Below are 20,204 nucleotides of genomic sequence, written 5' to 3'. Positions count from 1 at the left end.
ATCTCATTTTTTTTATATATATATTTTTTATAAAAAAAGTACCCGACATTTGCACAATTTATGAATTTATGTATATTACTCGTCTCAATTTGAATTGGGGTCTCTTTTTAGACTAAAGAAGTCAACATCAAAACGATAGAGCATCCAAACACAACCAGGGTCTGCGCACAATCTCCAGTACTTCAGCCGAAACTCGAAGAGAAGAGTCAAGGTGAAAGTGAGAGGGAAGTTATGGAGAAGGGAAGGAGAGTGGTAGTCTCAGCTTTGCAGTTCGCTTGCACCGATGAAGTCTCCTCAAATGTCGCCAACGCCGAAAGGTCTCTCTTCTTATTTCTTTATTTTTGCTTCGTTATCCATTTTGAAGTAAATACATATTAGATGCACAAGTTGCTTGTTAAACTTGCTGTTTACTTACAAAACAATCAAGTTCACACCCTTTTCTCGTGCACCGTATATATTTTCCTTTCTCTTGTTCTATTCGCTCGCTTCATTATTTTATATCATTGTGTTTGTGAGTACGATTTGAACTCCCTGTGTACTGCTGCAAATTTTATTTCTCAAGTTAATAAAAGGGTCTGAATTTGATGTAGCCTATGGATCAGACCAGCTTTTGGGGTTCTTAGTTCTGTTTTATTGATATCTCTCTCACAAAGCGTTGTACTCCGGTTTATTTTTTTTCTTTTTCATTCTTTTTGGTGCTCCAGTTGATTTAAGTTAATTTCTTGCATCAAATTGTGGCGGTTTTGACTATGTGGACTTGGTTATTGTTGAAACGGAGGGTACTCCTACTGTTTTTTCTTAACATCAAGATAGCTTCTTCTTGGTTGCACCAAGTAGTTTTGATGCGACCAAATGTCAATGTAAAATAGAAAGCAAAAAAACTATGTATCACTGGATGATTCGGCCTTTCACAACTTTAATGATTCAGTATTTTAGACACCAACTTCAGTACTTTTTTTGTATCTTAACTAATATTTATTTGAGAAGTTCTTAGTAGCTTGATTGATGTTATGCCATCAGTTTTGTCATGCTGAGTTCTTGGTTTTTGGAACTATATACTTTTGCAATGCCCTCTTGCTTCGCTTTTTTATAACTCGAGGAGCTTTCTTTTTATGCAGACTGGTTAGAGCTGCTCACGGAAAGGGTGCGAACATCATTCTTATACAGGCATGTGCACTTGAACTTGTGATATCCTGCTCTTGTAGCGTACATCTCCTTAAAAACATTCATTTTAAGAAAGTAGTATTTTACACATCTTCAGAATGATACAATTATTTCTGTTTCTTTACTTGTAAAAAACATTATTTCTGTTTCTTTGTTCTTATGATGGCTCTATGGTTCATGCAAATATATTTTGTTCCTGAACATCAAAACGCTATATCATTTTTGTGACTTTGTGATAATTTAAAAATATCTGTCTATTCATGAGATTAGAGGACCTTGGTGTCAGTTTAAAAATACTATTAAAATGCTCCGATTCATTCATGCTGCATGTTTAAGGAATGTATGGCTTGATGGAGTCGGAAAAAATACAGTTATTTTAATAAAAACAAATTGAAGCTATTCATCAAAGTGTTCTTTGCGAACTGGTTGCTTTCTTCTTCATCATGTGTATCAAATGATGCTCTCATCTCAACCTATCTGCAAAAAAATAAGATATTTGTTATTATTTTCATTACTACCATGAGGACAAGCAAAGAAGACTAGTTATTTGAAATGAAACCCTACATTTGAAAGTGAATGTCTATCTCAGATGTAGAGAAAACCAAACTACTAACTACTAAGTCATTTAATCTATGACATAAACAGAGAGGTGAATGAGATAGGGGCAAAAGAAGCATGTAAACACTTCAATCTTCATCATATTTCCATTTTTTCAAATAAAAGTACGTATACACATTGTAACGTCCCAATGGAAGGCCCAAACCACATTGCCTATACTCTGAAAGGACTAGTCAATGATACAATTGGAGTTCCATTGGAACCTTATAAAGAACAAGAACTTCTCCTTCTGAAGCAATGTGAGATTCCATACACCACCTACTCTTATCCATATCATATGGGGTATCACAATCTACTCCCCTTAAATTTCCGACGTTCTCGTCGGGCCTATCCATTGTAAGTAGCACGGCTCAAGTCCCATGTTTCTGGTTGGGATAGGCTCTGATACCATTTGTAACGCCTCAATGGAAGGCCCAAACCACATGACCTATACTCCAAAAGGACTAGTCAATGATACAATTGGAGTTCCATTGTAACCTTATAAAGAGCAAGAACTTCTCATTCCCAAGCAATGTGGGATCCCATACACTACCTACCCTTATCCATATCATATGGGGTATCACACACATCCTTAAAGCTGTTGTCACAGTCTTATCAGAGAAAAGCTGCCTTACTTCACAGACCAATTGGCTTACAAATGAAATTCCCACCCATTAGCCTTCTCCCAGTTTCAGGTTTTGTCTCTAATTCCTTTCAAGCCTAATCTGATCCCAGTCCCATAAACCCAAATGATACATCAAGAAGAAGAAAAGGAGCCAACAATAATAACTTGATTTCCGATTAGCATTTTTGGATTTGAAAGAAATGATTATTTGTGTAACGCTCCAATGGAAGGCCTAAACCACATGACCTATACTCCAAAAGGACTAGTCAATGATACAATTAGAGTTCCATTGAAACCTTATAAAGAGCAAGAACTTCTTATTCTCAAGCAATATGAGATCCCATAAACCACCTACCTTTATCCTTATCATATTGGGTATTACAATTTACCTCCTTTAAATTCCTGACGTCCTGGTCGGGCCAATCTGTCATAGGTGGCACGGCTCAAGTCCCACATTTTTTGTTGGGATAGGCTCTGATACTATTTATAATGCCCCAATAGAAGGCCCAAACCACATGGCCTATACTCCAAAAGGACTGGTTAATGATACAATTAGAGTTCCATTGAAACCTTATAAAGAGCAAGAACTTCTCCTTGCCAAGCAATGTGAGATCCCATGCACCACCTACCCTTATCCTCTTATCATATGGGGTATCACAATTTGGCTCTTGCTATAGAGAGATCCAATTTACAAGGCTGAAAAGGCCCCAGTGATGTTCATCAAACTAAAAGTGAAATGTTCTTGTGCTTGTGATGTTGCTTTTCTTGCTGATTATCATGCTGAAGTTACTTTTAAATATTTTAGTCCAAAACTCTGAAATACTTCTGCAACCAAAATTTGCTTTACTATATATTATCAATAAACTCAGTGACAATTTTGGCTGGGGATAGACAAAGAAATTAACAATAATATATGAACTTCCATTTGAAAACACACTAGAACCTTCGAGATACTTTTGTGTTTGAACGAGAGATATAGAGGAACAAATACATATATGGACTACAAACAACAGAAACATTGAAAGTGACCAATTGAATTGTCTACAAAGTGAAATTTTCCATTCTCTTTCTTCATTGAATACATGACTTACAAACCCAAAACACACTCATAAGGATACTTATTCGAATGCATTGAAACCAAATAGAAGAGAAAAAAAGACTTCAGCTGCACAAAGTTTTATTATAGCAATCAAAGAATCAATCAAAAGTGAAATAAAAACTTAATAGAACATAGCCGTTATATCCCAAATTATTCAAAACAACTAAAACTGAACTCAATAAAAGAGAGCCAAACATTTCCTCATGCCAGGCTAAAACTATCCCTGTAATCAACAACTAAACACCATAAAAACTCACACTGCAACCTTCATTCCATTTTTCTGTTGTTTTTGTCACCCTTCCCATCAAGCAAACAGAGACCAAACAAGGGCAAACAATTCGAAACTGAAAAGGCCGAACCTTTGTGAAAGTCAACTATTTTTCTCGCGCTCAAATTCCAGCCCAAACCAAACACCAACCTACTTTAACTCTATTGAAATCTTAGCTCTATCTCCCCAAGACCCAAGTCCCATCATCTTACAACAAAATTGAATGGACCATTAATTTGGTTGAGTGGTGAGCAGCACAACCAAATAACAAGCAACTTGTCTGTTAGTGGGTTTTTTGGGAAACATGCATTTACATTATTAAAGTTCTTTTAATCAGAAGTTGAAACAATTCATTCGGTTTGAGGTGGGGAACTTTCTCTAGATACACTTAGTTTGAGGTGGGCGATAGATCTAGACTCAAATTTGGCATGAGTATGATGCGGTGATAAGGTTCTCAAGGGAGCTTATCCGAGAATTTATGGAATCACGAATTCACAGGAAGCCTCGGTTGCAGATCTTCTAGAACTGTCAAGTGGTTGCTGCTCAATGGAATGTCACTTTCCTCAGAGCCGCACAAGCTTGGGAAGTTGAGGCATTCACCGAGTTCTACAATCTTGTGTATTCTACTAGAGTGAGGGTGGTAGAGGCAGATAGGATCATCTGGATCTGTTTGGTCATTTTTTTTTATTGGCACCGGGTGTCCGGAAACAACATTTTGACTAATCCTAGGGGTGCACAGGCTGCACGAAGATTCTTACAAGTGCACCTTGGGTAATTCAAGGGGAAAATCCTCTCAGTCTGATGGCTCCTAGAGATTGTTTGCACCCAAGAGGATTTGAACCTTAGACCTGGGGGAAACATACCTCCAAGCCCAAGGCCTTTACCACTTGAGCCAACCCATAGATCTGTTTGGTCATTCATAAGTCTCTCATTATGAGCACCACCAATTCATTCCCATTGAGGAGAGTATTTTAAATACTAAGGCACCTCTTAAAGCGGCGTTCTTTGTATGGAAGGCTTCATTGGGAAAGGTTCTCACCTTAGATAACCTACAAAGACAACAGATTATCATAATGGATTGGTGTTGCAAAAAGAGTGGGGAGACTGTGGACCACTTCTTCATTGCGAGGTTGCTATGAGACGAAAGCCCCTTTAGAAGCAGCTTTTTTTTGTTTGGATAGCCTCCCTAGACAAGATTCTTACTACAGGCAATTTGAGGAAACATCGAGTAATGGTGTTGGACTGGTGCTGCATGTGTAAGAAGAATGAGGAATCAGTGTATCACCTACTTCTACATTGTGAGGTGGCTAGGACCTTGTGTGATGGTTTTTTTTTTTGCCAGAATAGGATTATCTTGGGTCATGCCTTGTAGGTTGGTGGATTTCTAACAAGTTGGAGAGGACTTCAAAGCAATACTCAAGTGGTAGCAATATGGAAGATCATATATGTATGTGTTGGTGCATTTGGTGGGAGGGAAATGATAGAAGTTTAAAGGATCACGAGAGGACAATGGATGAGCTTAAAGTTCTTTTCTTTAAAACCTTGTTTTTATGGGTGGGGTCCTTTATTTTAAGGTCTAAATTAAATGTCCATGATTTTATACTTTCGGTTGTAAACCCTGTTTAGGTACTTTTTCATGTATACTTTTTGTGTATTTGGGCTATGCCGCCTGTTCTCATGAATAAAATTCTTGATTACCTATATAAAAAAAAGGTAATTCCTTTCCCTGGAAAAGCATATGGAAGACTAAGGCCCCTAGACAGGCTGCATTTTTTGCTTTGATGGCCTTTCCTAGGCAAGATTCTCACTACTGAAAACTTAAGGAAAAATACATGGCAGTTGTTGAGTGGTGCTGCATATGTAAGAGGAGCAGGGATTTAGTGGATCATCTTCTACTCCCTTGCGAGATGCTTATGCATTGTGGAGTGACTTCTTCTGACAGGTATTCCCAAATCTAATAGAGCTATTTTACTCTTGGAGAAGGTTAGCGCAGCCCTCAAATCGAAGCAGTGTGGGATATGGTTCGTATTTGTTTCATATGGTGTATCCGGAGGGAAAGGAATGATCCCTTTGAGAATCACGAACGAATTCCAGAGGAGCTGAAAACCCTTTACTTCAAAACCCTATCATTTTGAGAATCACGAACGAACGCCAGAGGAGCTCAAAACCCTCTACTTCAACACCCTCTTCCTTTGGATAGCTGCAATAGACTTCAATGGGCTTAACTTTTATGATCTCTTGTTTCTTTTCATCTTCTAGATTGATGCATTCCCTTTATATTGGTGTATTTCTTTTATACTTTATGTGTGCTTGGATTGCGCCCTTGCACCTATTAATGAAATCTAATTACTTATAACAGAATGTAGTGGGCTGGAAGTAACAAACACGATTTTCTAGAAAACAAGTTTGAAGTTTTTTGAAAACTACAAACCGATTTCCATTTTCTGAGAAGTGAGAGAGAAGTACAACATTCCAATGCAGAATTACAGTAACGGAAAAAAATCAAGAGCAAAAAATATGAGTAAAAACAGGAGAAATGAAAACCTTGAATATTGCGTTCCACATTTTCTTCAGACTGGAATAAGTTTCCAAAGGCAAACCACGCAAAACAATCATAATCATCTGAGATATTCAAGACAGGAGTAAGAAAAAAAATAAAAAAGCTATACCTTTATGAATGTATTGGATTCTCATGGAACTCTGAGCACACCTTGCCAAGAATACCTGAAATTTATAACTCCCGATCATGTTTTGATCAGAAACTAATAACCATCATTGGAATTGTGCAAAAAATTAAAAAGAGAATAAGAAGAAAAACTCAAACCTTTGTGTCTGGATTTTAGAATCAAGACTATGAAAAGCAGTAAACATACAGATCTGCAAATGCTTAGTGAGGAGTCGGTGGTGGCATCATGGAGACAGAGGAGTGTGTTGTACTGTATGTGTAGGGTTTTGTGAAATATTGAATATGCGTTGTTTTTTCTTTAAAAAATATTAAGGAAAGATGCAGATGGGGTCACATCGGTTTGCCGAAAATCTATCTGAAATTCATAAGTCCGCCTAATGCATAACCCAAACCGAGCCGCCGCTTTAATGGAATGACATTTAGTGGTTGGTTGGATCAATGCAGTCAGGCAGTCCAGGTCAGTGGTTATTCACTGCCCTGTCTGGATGAACTTATTGTTCAGTGTTCCTACTACTGTATCATGTTTCTTAAGGTACATTATGGAAGCACTAACTATTGTGAATTCTGATCTTATATATAATATTTTTTTTATTAAACCGATTATGGCCGTTGATGACTATGATATTTAAATTTCTAGAGCTTCTTTTAGCATTTACAGTTCTGTTGCTGTGGAAGGCAAATGTTTGATGCAAGTATTGCATATTGCATATTGCATAAAACTAATGCTTGCCATGCAGATAATAAAAATGAACTAGATAAGTGGTGGTGTTTCCTCAAGTTCTTTGACCGAGTAAGGTTTACTGTTAATGGCAGTGTATGAGCTTTATTCTTCACTGTATACCGTTTCAGGAGCTTTTTGAGGGGTACTACTTCTGTCAGGCACAAAGGGAGGATTTCTTTCAGCGAGCTAAGCCCTATAAGGGTCACCCAACAATCCTGAGGTAAAGTATCAGAAAATTGCTTCTGTTATTTTCTTTACTGGTGAACGCACTTACGCTGGATCCAATGGGCACTGTGTTATTTTCCCTTCACTCTCGATGCCTTGATCCCAACTTCGTGTAGTTGAACTTCTTTTATATATATATGTGCATGCCGTGTAGGATGCAGAAACTTGCAAAAGAGTTGGGGGTGGTGATACCGGTTAGCTTCTTTGAAGAGGCTAATAATGCTCATTATAATTCAGTAGCCATTATTGACGCTGATGGGACAGATCTTGGACTTTATAGAAAGTCCCATATTCCAGATGGACCAGGTATGCAAGGTGCAGAATTATTCATTTTCTTGAATCATATATATATATATATAATAACAGTATAATAATTTTCTCCTCAGGCTACCAAGAAAAATTCTATTTTAATCCTGGTGACACTGGCTTTAAGGTGGGTGCTTACTGTATGCTCAATTGATATGTAATATTGCCTTGGTAGATTCATTTGGTGGCCATTTTGATAACTAAACTTATATTAACAGGTATTCCAGACTAAGTTTGCAAGTATTGGAATTGGTAAGAAGTTTCAAGTACATTAATCTTATATGTTCTGAGTATTTTTTTTCCTTTTCACGGCATGCTTGTGTCTTTTTCATCTACCATTTATGCAGTGCAGAGATGGTGTACCGGTAGGGTTGTAATCGAGCCGAGCCGAGCTGAGCTTTGGCTTGCCGAGCTCAGCTCGACTCAAAATACTTGAGCTCGAGCTCAAGCTCGTCCCACAAACGAGTTCAAGTCGAGCCAACTAACAAGTAGAACATCTATTGAATTATAAAATTTTAAAAAAAATTTAAATAATTAATATTAACTAGTTGATATTTATCTAAAATAACAATATATTATATGCGTGTATATATTATTAATATATACACTTAATATGATAGCATATATCTATTTCATATATGGTTTTCACATGCTAGTATATGAAATTATTAAATTTTATCGACTAATTATATACAAATTATAAAATATACCTATGAAGTATATTCACTATATAGACATAAGTAATTATATTACATATTATATATTTAATTACAAAAGTGGTATGCTTATATTATTTGCTAATACATATATATATGTATATATACATAGGTGTATATATATATATATTTATCAATATATGAATGAGTTTTAATCGAGTCGAGCTAACGAGTCGACTCGAGCATTAACGAGCGGGCCTTAACGAGTCTTAGTCGAGTTGAGTCGAGTTTTGTCGGGTATGTGTCATTTACAAATCGAGCGGGTATCTGCTTTCACGAGCGAGTTTTTTTTTTTCATGAGTCGAGTTCGATTCGAGTTTAACCGAGCGAGTACCAAACGGGCTATCGAACATACTGATTCATTTACAGCCCTACGTACCGGGGCTTGTTTGGAAAAAGTTTCCATTCCAAAATCTCATCTCTTCTCGTTTCATCTCATCTCCTTCCCAAACATCACTTAAATACAAATACTTTCAAACTAATCATTACAACTTTTTCAAACTAATCATTACAACTTTTCCAAACTTTCAAACAAAAATAAAAAACAATTCAACTTTTTCAAATTTTCAAACAAAAATAATTTTAAAAAAAACTATACTCTAATAATATTTTAACTTTATTATATTTTTTATTCAACTTTTTTTCTCTCATCTCCCAAAACCCTATAAAACATTAACTCAAACTATCTCACTATTATTCACAAACTATCTTACTACTATTCACAAAATGCTCATCTCATCTCACTTCCCAAGCATGCCCAGTAATTTTAACCGGGGGCTTTAGATGTTCATTATGCCTATTTTAACAGCAAATATAGCAATTTTTTCTAATCAATAATTGCATCTGCGACTGAATTGAGATTATTTGTCAAAAAAAAAAAAAAAAAATCTGCAACGGAATTGAGCATAGGAAAAAACTAAGGTTACTACTGCATATTTTATGTCAGCAATCTGTTGGGATCAGTGGTTTCCTGAGGCAGCCAGAGCTATGGTTCTTCAGGGTGCAGAAATATTGTTTTATCCTACTGCCATTGGTTCTGAACCTCAAGATGAAGGACTTGATTCCCGTGATCACTGGAAGCGGGTGATGCAAGGGCATGCGGGGGCAAATTTGGTAAATTCTTTAGACTCGTAAATTATCAACTAAAGTACTGTAGTTGGTCAAAGGTTGGCCTAGGTTCCGGTCCTTTTTTAATTAATTTATTTTTTTCCTTGTTCAAATAACCTCAAATAATCTAAAAAATGACCATAAAATATTAAAGTTTAAGGAGTTGCGATGTGTTTAAAGCATACGTCATTCTTGTAACCTTTTTGTTGATCTCTGTCAAGGACTTGATTGAATTTGTGTACTACAGTTCCCAACAATGTGGTGTTTGTTACTGAGACATTTTAAACACAAGGAGAACTAATATAGTTTGGACCAATTCAGGTACCTCTAGTAGCTTCAAATCGCATAGGAAAGGAGTTAATTGAGACAGAGCATGGAAAAAGTGAGATCAGATTCTATGGGAATTCTTTTATTGCAGGTACTCTATTTGTTTATCCATTAACATTAGCAAAGTCAAGAGTACCTTCAAGTACCAGGATCTATTGCATGAATTTGTATCCCATAGGAATTGGTATATTCTGAAATTTGAATGCAGGACCTACTGGAGATATTGTCGCAGCTGCTGATGATAAAGGGGAAGCCATTCTTGTTGCAGAATTTGATCTGGATAAAATCAAGTCCAAGAGACATAGTTGGGGAATATTTCGTGACCGGCGTCCAGATTTATACAAGGTGCTTCTGACCTTAGATGGCAACAATCCTACACTGTGATACCACCCCTGCTACTACCTTGTTATTGAGGTAACAAATAAATTGCCAGCTATGTGTATACAAGGTGCTTACATTAGATGGAAACAACCCTAAAAACTAAGGTATTGCGCCCTAAACAAGTTCATCATTGCAGGTTTGTATTTGACCAGTGGATATGTAGCTCAACTCCTTCAGCAAAGTAATTAATATCTTGAGATATGGATTCATGCGTTGAAAGATATGGATTCATTGTGTCAGCTGTGTATGGCTTCTGTGAATCCATATCGCTCTATGTTCAAGAAAAGTGTAGCTTTAGTAATCTTGCAAAGAATTGGGACATAATATCTTGGCATGTAAATCCATGTGGTCAATTCAAATCTTTCTATGATGTGCTCAAAGCATCTCCAGAAGATCTTATTCTCTCTTAAAATCCTCTCTGCTTTGCTCGAATGACACTGCAGGCATTTCATATCCCATTGAGACACGGATTCAAAACAAATTTGATGATTCTGGGTTTGTTATATGGCCTGGATGCTACAAAACGTACTTAAACATATACTCCCATCATGTTCGGAATCTTCTTCAAGAGGTTTGTCTTTGTTGCTGTCTAGTCTCCTTCGCTTAGGAAGTTCTTTATACTTTTTACACATTCATTTTTCATTCTCCTTCGAATGAAACCATGCAAAGAAAAGGGGATCCACTTCATGGAGTTGGAATGTTCATGATGAAAACTATGAGGCACCATGATCTGGTTATAAATTGCCAGAAGTTTTTAGTGCATAATTAATGTAGCCTGAAATGGTAGAATCTTCATCAGCTACTATGGTCAGTGGGCAGTGATTACGAGATGCAAAACAAAAGGACAAAATGTATACCTGAAAAATTTTAATGTGCTTTTGAACATCTGAGTTAGCTCTTAAGAACATCTAGCACTACTTATATATAAAAAGAACATCTAGCAGTAGAAGCAAATGTTAAGATTAGACAGAAGAACGGAGAATTTTAATTCTCTCTAAAAGCAACGCTGGATTCATCTTCTGGTTCCACTATTTATTTGTGAATTTGGGAAGAGAATCAGAAGTGGAAAATCCAACTGGCAAGGCCACAAAGCTTCAGGATGGCTTCGTACCTATCACTAAGTTCCATCAGACGTCACGTTTGCCAACTTAGCCTCATTTTCCCTCTTTTCTTCCATTGCTTACACCATCATCGTCTTCCTTCCCATCTATGTATTCATTGTCTTCATCTTCTTCTTCCTCATCTGCTTCTTCTTCATCTTCATCCTCATCCTCCTCGTCTTCTTCTTCTAGAATCTCATCATTTGGCTGAACAAAGTGCAACTTGAGGCGCCCATCTTCTCTACATGCATGCAAAAACTCGTGGGTGGGAATTCGTATCTCCTTGAGAACAAACCTGCCGTCTTGCCTGTAAGATTTGAAGCAAACCTGAGGCTTCCCACTTCTGCTGATACAAGAAATCGGAGGAGGGAATGTTCCCCCACTAATCTTCGACCTCCTGAATTCACCACCGCCGCCACCACCACCACCTTGAATCTCACATGCCAAATTATTCTTCTTCGTGCTGATTTTCTCCTCTTGGTTTTGCCAATCTTCATTCATCTCACTCCTCATGTCCTCAACATCATCGAAACTTTCAAACCCAAGACCCTCAGTGCACAGCTGCAGGCTATCGGAACTCATCGATGAGAAACTGTCACTGCTTTTGTGATGACATTTGTACGTGGTTGTCGAGGAGGAGGAAGAGGAGGAGGATGAGTCTGCAAAGAAAAAGTCCCTTGATAGGCTCTTGCCCTCATCCATGTCAGCTGCACCACCACCAATATCATTGGCACTGAACGTTTCGGCCACAGATTGTGGGGTAATTAAATCTGTCGAATAAGATGATAGAGGGGATGCTTCAGAATTCTCATTGAAATGAAGTTCACCGAAAATCTCGGTGAAAGATTGCCGTTCAACATTGGTTTGAATAGGTTTAATTTGGTTCCATGAGGAGAGGGATTCAAGCAGTGTTGGGTTTTCCTGCAATTGGTTTTCAAAGATGTGGTGGAGGCTTCCACAGGCAGCCATGACTTGGCTGTTTTGGTGGTATATCTTTGTAGGATTCTTGTGAGAAAACAAAAAGAGAAAAAAGGTGATGGGCTTTTTGATGGTGGAGAGAGAGAGAGAGAGAGTAGGATCATGGGTTGAAAAGATCAAGGGGGAGAGGGTTCTATATTAAATAAGGGATGCTGATTTTGCACATCTTTTTTCTGTTGGAGTGGGAACAAGGATGAATGGCTATGGAGGTTGGACCGGATTTGGTGGTTACAATTTCAAGTAAAATTATGAAAAGATTTAAAAACCCTCCTATTTATGGGGTGGCCTCGTGGCTTTCCAATCCATTCACAGTTGCTGTAACGCCGCGTAAAACATTATATATATATATATATATATATATATATATATCAATTCTACAACAACGTTTCTTTGCTTAATTAACTAAGAGACTGACGACAATTAATACCATTTTTGCTGATCTATAATAAGTATTGGGATTTATTAGAATTTATAATTAGGAAGGAATATTTTTATTCATTTTAAAAGAAGAAAATAAATAAATAAATGAGGGTGGGTTTAAATATTTTAGCTCAAGAATAATTATTCTCATCAGTTACTATTTACTACCCCACACCTCACATTTTATGTAAAAAAAAAAAGAAGAAGAAAAAGAAAAAAAAAAAACTATCAAGTGTGAGATGTAGAGATGAATAGTGGCTGATGTATAGTAAAATCGCTCAAATTGATGATTTGAATTCATGATTCTATGCATTCCATTAATTGGTGGCACAAACAAGTGGAGGTAAAACAAATATATTTCTCGTATTTTTAACACATTATATCATCTATAAGTGGAGGGGATTTAATTTTTTTTAAAAAAACAAGAAAATTAATTATGTAAAAAAAGAAAAAGAAAAATACATTCAGTAACAGGCCGTATATATAAACCCATAAATAAATAATGAACAACTCAACGAGCCACATATATTGTCTCTGCCAGGGAAGGTAAACCCAGGCTATGATCATGACCATCGGTATAAATATATATATATATATATATTTATGATGTCATGCCATGTAAAAGAAATATTATTTGTAGAAACCACTATTTATAGCAGCCATTTTTGCACACATTATGTGTCAAAATCTACACCACACGTTTGTTAAATTTAAAATTAGAGATGGATGAGAGAGAGCGGAAACGAGAGAGAGCAGAAATGAGATAGAGAGTAGAGAGGAGAGAGAGAGAGCGAAGATGAGAGAGAGCGAGATGAGAGAGAGAGAGAGAGAGCAGAGATGAGAGAGAGAGGGAGATCGAGATGAGAGAGAGCGGAGATGATGAGAGAGAGTTAATGAGCGAGAGAGACGGGAGAGAGACGCTGGGGAGAGAGAGATGAGAGAGAGAAGCCGCTGCGTTTGAAGGAAGAAAAAAAAAAAGTGGATGAGAGGCATCCACGTAGTGTGTGCATTGTGTGCACCACTACAGTGGATGCTCTCTAGCACTTCTCCATGTCAATTCTGCTATGCACAGTCGTCTTATGTAGATGCTGTGCAGTCGGCTGACGTGGCATGATGCCAGGTCAGCGGATTAATTAAAAAAAAAAAAAAGCGAAACCCATTTCGCCATTTCGTTTCCCGCTTCTGAGACTAAAATCATTCTAACCAAGCCATTTCGTCTCGGACTCTCGTGTGGGTGCAGGATCCTTCCGTCTCGTGTGGGTGCGATTTGCGGTGGGTAGTGGGTACTACGTTGGGTGGGTCAACTGAAGGCCAATCTGGTGGGCTGGGTGTGGGTCAATTTTGTGGGCTTGGTGTGGGTCAGTTTGGTGGACTTGGTTTGGGTCAGCTTCGTGGGCTTCGTTGGGGTCAGCTTCGTGGGCCAGCATCAGTTCGAGTCAGCTTCGTCGGCCAGCAGGAGTTCGGGTCAACTTCGTGGGGCAGCAATTCGGGTCAGCCTCGTCTCCATACCGTCGCCACCAAAGGTACCATCAAGATAGATGTTTGCTTCAATCTGCAATAAAAAATGTTTTAACATCTGCAAGTTTGGATGTTTGTTGGATGAAAATATATTTTGAGTCACATGTATTAGTTTTTTTTTTCAAGTCAGTTCCACAAGTTTGGATGTTTGTATGATCTATTTTTGGTTGGCTGAAGATATCAATTTTCTGGTTTGTAGATATGTAGATCATCAAGATTCAAAACAACAACTCCCAAATGAGTTTTTGTTTTTCCTACACATACAAAACAAGTAATTGTATTAATTAATTACGTAAAAATTAAAAATATTGAAGATTGATGTTGGTAAAGTTTGATTAGTGTGGTCCTTTTGAGAAATGTCATGCTTGCCCCTTTGAATATATTGCATGGGTTGGTTAGCATCAATTGTCTGACATTGTAAATAAATCTTATTTGAATTTTTATCAAATTTTGATCAGTTTTGTAATTCTTGGAAGAAATATGTACAATATTAGTCCTCACTGGTGGTCGATTGAATTAAATTTCCTGAAAACTTATCAAAGACTAACCTTGGATATTGAAGAACTTGAACAGGGCATGGGAAAAGGAGAAGAACACCCATCTCAGCTAACACCATCTAGCTCAAATCCGTCAAACTTAGTATGTTATTTCATAATTTAAAAACTTATTGCAACTCAATGTTTAACGTCCTAATTATTATTATTATTTTTATATTAGGACATCCCTCAAACTGGTATACTAAATTATCCAAATTACATGCATGGTTACTTTGGACCAATGCTTGCATGTTCACTAGCTTTTCTGCCATATCCAGATAACAACAAAAATCCAAGCAACATTTAGGTGGTTTTTCAACTTCGTTGTTGTCTTTTAGTTATAACGTAACTAACTTTTTATTACGGTTTAAATGTTTTTTGTTTTTTGTTTTCAGCAAAACGTTGGTTACCCATTTCAATATGGGATGGGACCTCCGAGGCCAGTTATTGCTACAAGCTCCACAACAAGTGCTAGAGTTAGTGAAGAAAATAGACCCGATTGTTTGGAAACTAAACCTCCATGTTCTTCAACTAGAGTTGATGAAGAAATTATATTGGATAGACCAGATGAACGAGAAATTGACGATGGCACTACCAGTACACCACGGGTAGTGCCATCATTGGATAGTGATGATATCATTGAGGAGCCAAAGTCGGGGATGGAGTTCAATTTGTTTGAAGATTTGTTGAGCTACTATAAACAGTATGCAAAGAAATGCAGGTTTGGGGTGATGACACAGAGGAGTGAGAGGTTAGAGGATCAAAGTGTCAGATATGTCACCATTGGTTGTGCACGGGGAGGGAAGGCCCGGAATAAGAGTTCGAATGTCGCCAACCCACGTCCGACGGGAAAAACGGACTATAAGGCAAGAATTAATGCCTTAAGAGTTGAGGGAAAGATGCGGATAACAACTGTCCATAATACACATAATCACGGCCTTAGCCCAAAGAAATCCTGCTTTTTTCGATGTAACAGAGAAGTGAGTGAGACCGTTAAAAGAGTCCTAGACACAAACGACTTAGCTGGCATCCGATTGAATAAGAGTTACGGTTCTCTTGTCGTTGGCTCAGGTGGCTTCGAGAACCTCCCATTTTTAGAAAAGGATTGTCGCAATTACATCGACAAAGCACGACATGTTCGACTTGGCGCAGGTGGTGCTGGAGCACTTTGGGATTATTTTATGAGAATGCAGTACAAGAATAACGGATTTTTTACATTGATGGATTTAGGCGATGACGGTAGATTAAAGAATGTTTTTTGGGCAGATCCACGTAGTCGGACAGCCTACCAGTATTTTGGTGATGTAGTTACATTCGACACCACATACCTAACGAATAGGTATGGGATGCCCTTTGCACCATTTTTCGGTGTAAAGGGCCATGGGCAGTCGATTCTTTTGGGAGCTGGGTTGATTTCCAGTGAGGACACGGAGACATTTATATGGCTATTCCAAACCTGGTTGCAGTGTATGGACAGTATAGCTCCAAAGACTATTATTACTGATCAAGACAGAGCAATGAAAAATGTAATTGCTACCGTCTTTCCAGAAACTCGACATAGATTATGCCTGTGGCATATACTGAAGAAAGTCCCTGAGAAGCTTGGGTCGTATGCTGCGTATAGAAGTGGGCTAAAAACTCAACTGATGAAATGTGTGTATAACACAAACTATTGAGGAGTTTGAGAAATGTTGGGCTGGGTTTATTAACACATACGACTTACATGAGAATGTGTGGTTGAAAAGTTTATATGTGGAGCGTGAGTATTGAGTACCGGTATTCCTAAAAGAGCACTTTTGGGCTGGAATGAGTACAACCTAGCGCAGCGAGAGTATGAATACTTTTTTTGACGGTTATGTTCATTCGAAGACAAACTTGAAGGAGTTTGTCGACCAGTTTGACAGTGCGTTGAGGAAGAAAATTGAGAATGAAAACCATGCGAAATTCCAGTCATTTAGCCAGGTCATTCCCTGCATATCTAGATCTCCAATTGAAAAGAAATTTCAAGAGTTGTACACTAATTCTAAATTTAGGGAAGTTCAGCAGCAAGTAATTGGTCTGCTCGATTTGGATCCATCTCTACTTACATCGGATGGTGTAATGAAGAGTTATTTGCTAGAAGATGAAGTTCGTATTGAGGAGTTCACTAAACCGGTGACATTTTCAGTGGACTTTAATGAGGAAGACTGCAGTGCTAAGTGTTCATGTGGGTTATTTCAGATGAGAAGGATACTGTGTAGGCATATTTTGGCCGTATTCAAGTCTAACGGTATAAAATCATTGCCAGACCGGTACATTCTAGACCGATGGAGAAAGGACATCAAGAGGAGATACACGTTCATTCGCAGTAGTTATGACGCAGGGGAGCAGAGGCCAAATGGTCATAGATATTCAATTCTTTTAAATATATGTTATGGGATGATAACTTATGTGGCGGATTCTAATGAGCAATTCGAAGATGCAAAGAAGAGGATACATGAGATGACTGAATGTTATCGCGAGCAAACACGCAACTTATCTCAAATCCAAGCAGGTTCGATTCTGATGAATTTTAAAATAAGTTAATCTGGTTTACTTCGTATTAACTACTTAATATCGACATTTTAAAATCTTTGCTCATAACAAGTTCGAATGCTGGTTTGATGACAGAGGACAAAACTACAGTTGGTAGTTCACAACAAGTGAAGAGTCCACTTGTTGTGAGAGGAAAAGGAAGACCCCCATCTCTGAGGTGAGCATCCAGGATGGAGACAGACATACGAAAGGTTAAAGCCAAACAAAAGAAAGCACAAGTCAGAGGGAAGCGCAAACAGGTGAATGTTTTAACATTGGGAGAATAATAAATAAAAAAAAACATAAGTGTAAATGTGTATTACATTTATAATGTTAATTCGCAAAGAAAGAAAATTTACTACTTACTTTTTTATTAGCGAGAGAGAGATACACAAGAAGGAGATATACCAGTAGTGGGGACGCGCAGGAATTTATTTGGGCCATCAGAAGTGGATATCACAAATCCTGTACAAGTGCATGTATTACTTTTTCTCACAGGTTTTATCAACCAAACAATGATTTCGTCCCCATCATTATTAGTCAATATTTGTATTGTGATCAATATGTCATGCCTTTAATATTTACTAAGAAATTTCTTATTTATAAACAGTCTGTTATAGACAGCTCAAAATTTGATAGTAGTGGAACCCAAAACCGAAAAACAGTATTTGGCATCCAAGAAAGTGTAACATTCCTAAACTTTGCATCTACTAATGTAATATTTAGATGACATTAATATTATTAAAATTTGCATGTACTAATTGTAATATCTGGATACTAATCCACGCAGATTTTTTTGGATTCGATGGCGCTCAACCGGACCTCCTTGGGTTTTGATGGATCACAACCGGTGCAAGTAGGTTGAAATTTAATTTTTGCAACCATGGAAGTGATTTGTTTTGTAATTATTTTTGTAAGAAGTTATTTGGTGGTTATATTTCCATCTCTGAGGCAAGCTTGGCAAGTGATCTATTTTGTTTATATTTTATATTCACAAAACTTGAAAAGTGATAGTAAGTAGGGAAATTTTTAGAGGACAAAAGATTTTGTAATTAGTTTATATTGACAAAGCTTGGAAAGTGACAATATTTCCAATGGAGTATTTTTGGAAGTTTGTATTTATTACGGTTGTGATTATTTTTGGTAGTGATAATGTATTGCCATTAAACAGGTTCATTTATGTGTGCACATGTACTGAGAATGCATTTGTCAATGTGTAACAGGTTCATTTATGTGTTATGGGTATTGATAGTGCATTGCCATTAGGCCAACAGATTTTGTAAAGCTAACAGGTTCATTTACGTGTACTAGTTGTACTGAGAATGCATTGTCATTGCAGTGTTATGGGTATTGATAGTGCATTGCCATTAGGCCAACAGATTTTGTAAAGCTAACAGGTTTATTTACGTGTACTATATTTATTGAGAATGCATTGCCATTTATGTGTTATGGGTATTGATAGTGCATTGCCATTAGGCCAACAGATTTTGTAAAGCTAACAGGTTCATTTACGTGTACTATATTTATTGAGAATGCATTGTCATTTATGTGTTATGGGTATTGATAGTGCACCACAGCTCACAGCTTTACGTGTGCATTACTAGTGCTAAGTGTGTTGACATTTAGGCAACACGTTCAGCCAACATTTACGTATGCACGGGTACTGATCGTGCATTTGTTTTGTAAGCCAACAGATTCATTTCATCTCTGCATGTAATTTGGTTCCCAGTAAATCATCAGACTCATCTGTGTGTGTAACAGGATTGACTTTTCATTGGTTCTCAACAGTAACATTAATATAAACAAACCAAACAAAAACAAGTATCTAAACCTGTTCAGCGATTGTAAAGTTTCTATTCAATTCTCATGGAAGGCCAAAACACGTATACAATTAGACATAAATACAAATTCAGACTAATTATACAAATATAATAACTAATAACTAAGTAACTTACATCGCACATCTAATAGCTAACTTACATCACACATAAGTACAAATTCAGACTAAAAACTAAAAAACAGAAACCACTAGCTTGTCAATAAATAACAGCAAAAAACTAAAAAAAGATCAAAATACACTCGGGATTACGTGCGTGAATGCCTTAGGACAGATTCTCTTTCAAGAAGCACCAACTCTATCTTTCTCTTCTTAATTTCATCTACTATCTTACGGAGCTCAGTTACTTGGATTTCAACTTCGAAGAGTCTCTTCTCGAGCTCTTCCTCCTTCCTTGACAATTCATTTGCATATTCTTGTAGCTCTATATCAGCCCACTTAAAATATTTACAGTATGGTAATCCCTGATAAATGACAATAAAAATTTAAAAATTGTTAGATGTACGTAACAGTATATGAATCTATTAAACATGTTACATTATTTGGGTTGTAGTTACCTTTGTATTGTACTTTGGACACCCTAAGAAGAGTCGTCCTGGATTTGCCTTAGTATTTGAGTATCTCACTATAGCTTAAACCTCACAGAAGCACAAGGGAGGAGCGAAAGTACGTTTGCCAACAGATGAAGAAGACAGTGATGACGACGACATTCTAACCTCAACCATAATTACAATGGAAAGGCACACATATCAACAGAATTACAATTAAGAAAGATTAAGAAAGCCCTTTCTAGGCCAGAAATAAACATCCTTGGTAGTCAACAGAGGGCAATAAAAAAATCTCATTTTCTTATGAGATTACAAATATGAGGGAAACAAATAAGCAATCGAACATGTAATCATATCTCCATTCAATCAAAAGGTATCATTCCAATTTAAGTGCAACTGGATTAGGCTTCCCACATCCAAAGATTAATATTTTTCAGAATAATAATAATAATAATAATAATAATAACTTACAATTACTCATTATATGATGGG

General features: G+C 37.1%; 2 protein-coding genes across 2 annotated transcripts; both read left to right on the top strand.

The window, feature by feature from the left end:
- The first annotated feature begins 96 nt into the window (after positions 1–96).
- LOC108986489 (N-carbamoylputrescine amidase) lies at positions 97–10,629 on the top strand. Its single transcript, XM_018959117.2, has 10 exons — positions 97–317; positions 1,119–1,167; positions 7,289–7,380; positions 7,540–7,691; positions 7,772–7,818; positions 7,910–7,943; positions 9,354–9,520; positions 9,836–9,932; positions 10,050–10,255; positions 10,359–10,629. The coding sequence occupies exons 1-9, from the start codon at positions 232–234 to the stop codon at positions 10,223–10,225; spliced, it is 900 nt and encodes a 299-aa protein (XP_018814662.1). The 5' UTR covers positions 97–231; the 3' UTR covers positions 10,226–10,255; positions 10,359–10,629.
- A 5,978-nt stretch (positions 10,630–16,607) lies between these two features.
- On the top strand, positions 16,608–17,509 carry LOC118348448 (protein FAR-RED ELONGATED HYPOCOTYL 3-like). Its single transcript, XM_035690073.1, has 2 exons — positions 16,608–17,307; positions 17,424–17,509. The coding sequence occupies exons 1-2, from the start codon at positions 16,608–16,610 to the stop codon at positions 17,507–17,509; spliced, it is 786 nt and encodes a 261-aa protein (XP_035545966.1).
- Positions 17,510–20,204: the final 2,695 nt, after the last annotated feature.

The sequence above is a fragment of the Juglans regia genome, chromosome 5, assembly GCF_001411555.2.
Source record: "Juglans regia cultivar Chandler chromosome 5, Walnut 2.0, whole genome shotgun sequence".
NCBI classification, from domain to species: domain Eukaryota; kingdom Viridiplantae; phylum Streptophyta; class Magnoliopsida; order Fagales; family Juglandaceae; genus Juglans; species Juglans regia.
The sequence above is the reverse complement of the archived record's forward strand: the minus strand, read 5'-3'. Positions and strand labels throughout refer to the sequence as shown.

What these genes read in the sequence shown, in the direction of transcription:
- LOC108986489 (XM_018959117.2), top strand. Translation starts at nt 232, where the DNA reads ATGGAGAAGGGAAGGAGAGTGGTAGTCTCAGCTTTGCAGTTCGCTTGC. An exon ending in AATGTCGCCAACGCCGAAAG is followed by an intron (nt 318 to 1,118) that starts GTCTCTCTTCTT and finishes CTTTTTATGCAG; the next exon opens with ACTGGTTAGAGCTGCTCACG. An exon ending in CGAACATCATTCTTATACAG is followed by an intron (nt 1,168 to 7,288) that starts GCATGTGCACTT and finishes ATACCGTTTCAG; the next exon opens with GAGCTTTTTGAGGGGTACTA.
- LOC118348448 (XM_035690073.1), top strand. Translation starts at nt 16,608, where the DNA reads ATGAATACTTTTTTTGACGGTTATGTTCATTCGAAGACAAACTTGAAG. An exon ending in CTTATCTCAAATCCAAGCAG is followed by an intron (nt 17,308 to 17,423) that starts GTTCGATTCTGA and finishes GTTTGATGACAG; the next exon opens with AGGACAAAACTACAGTTGGT.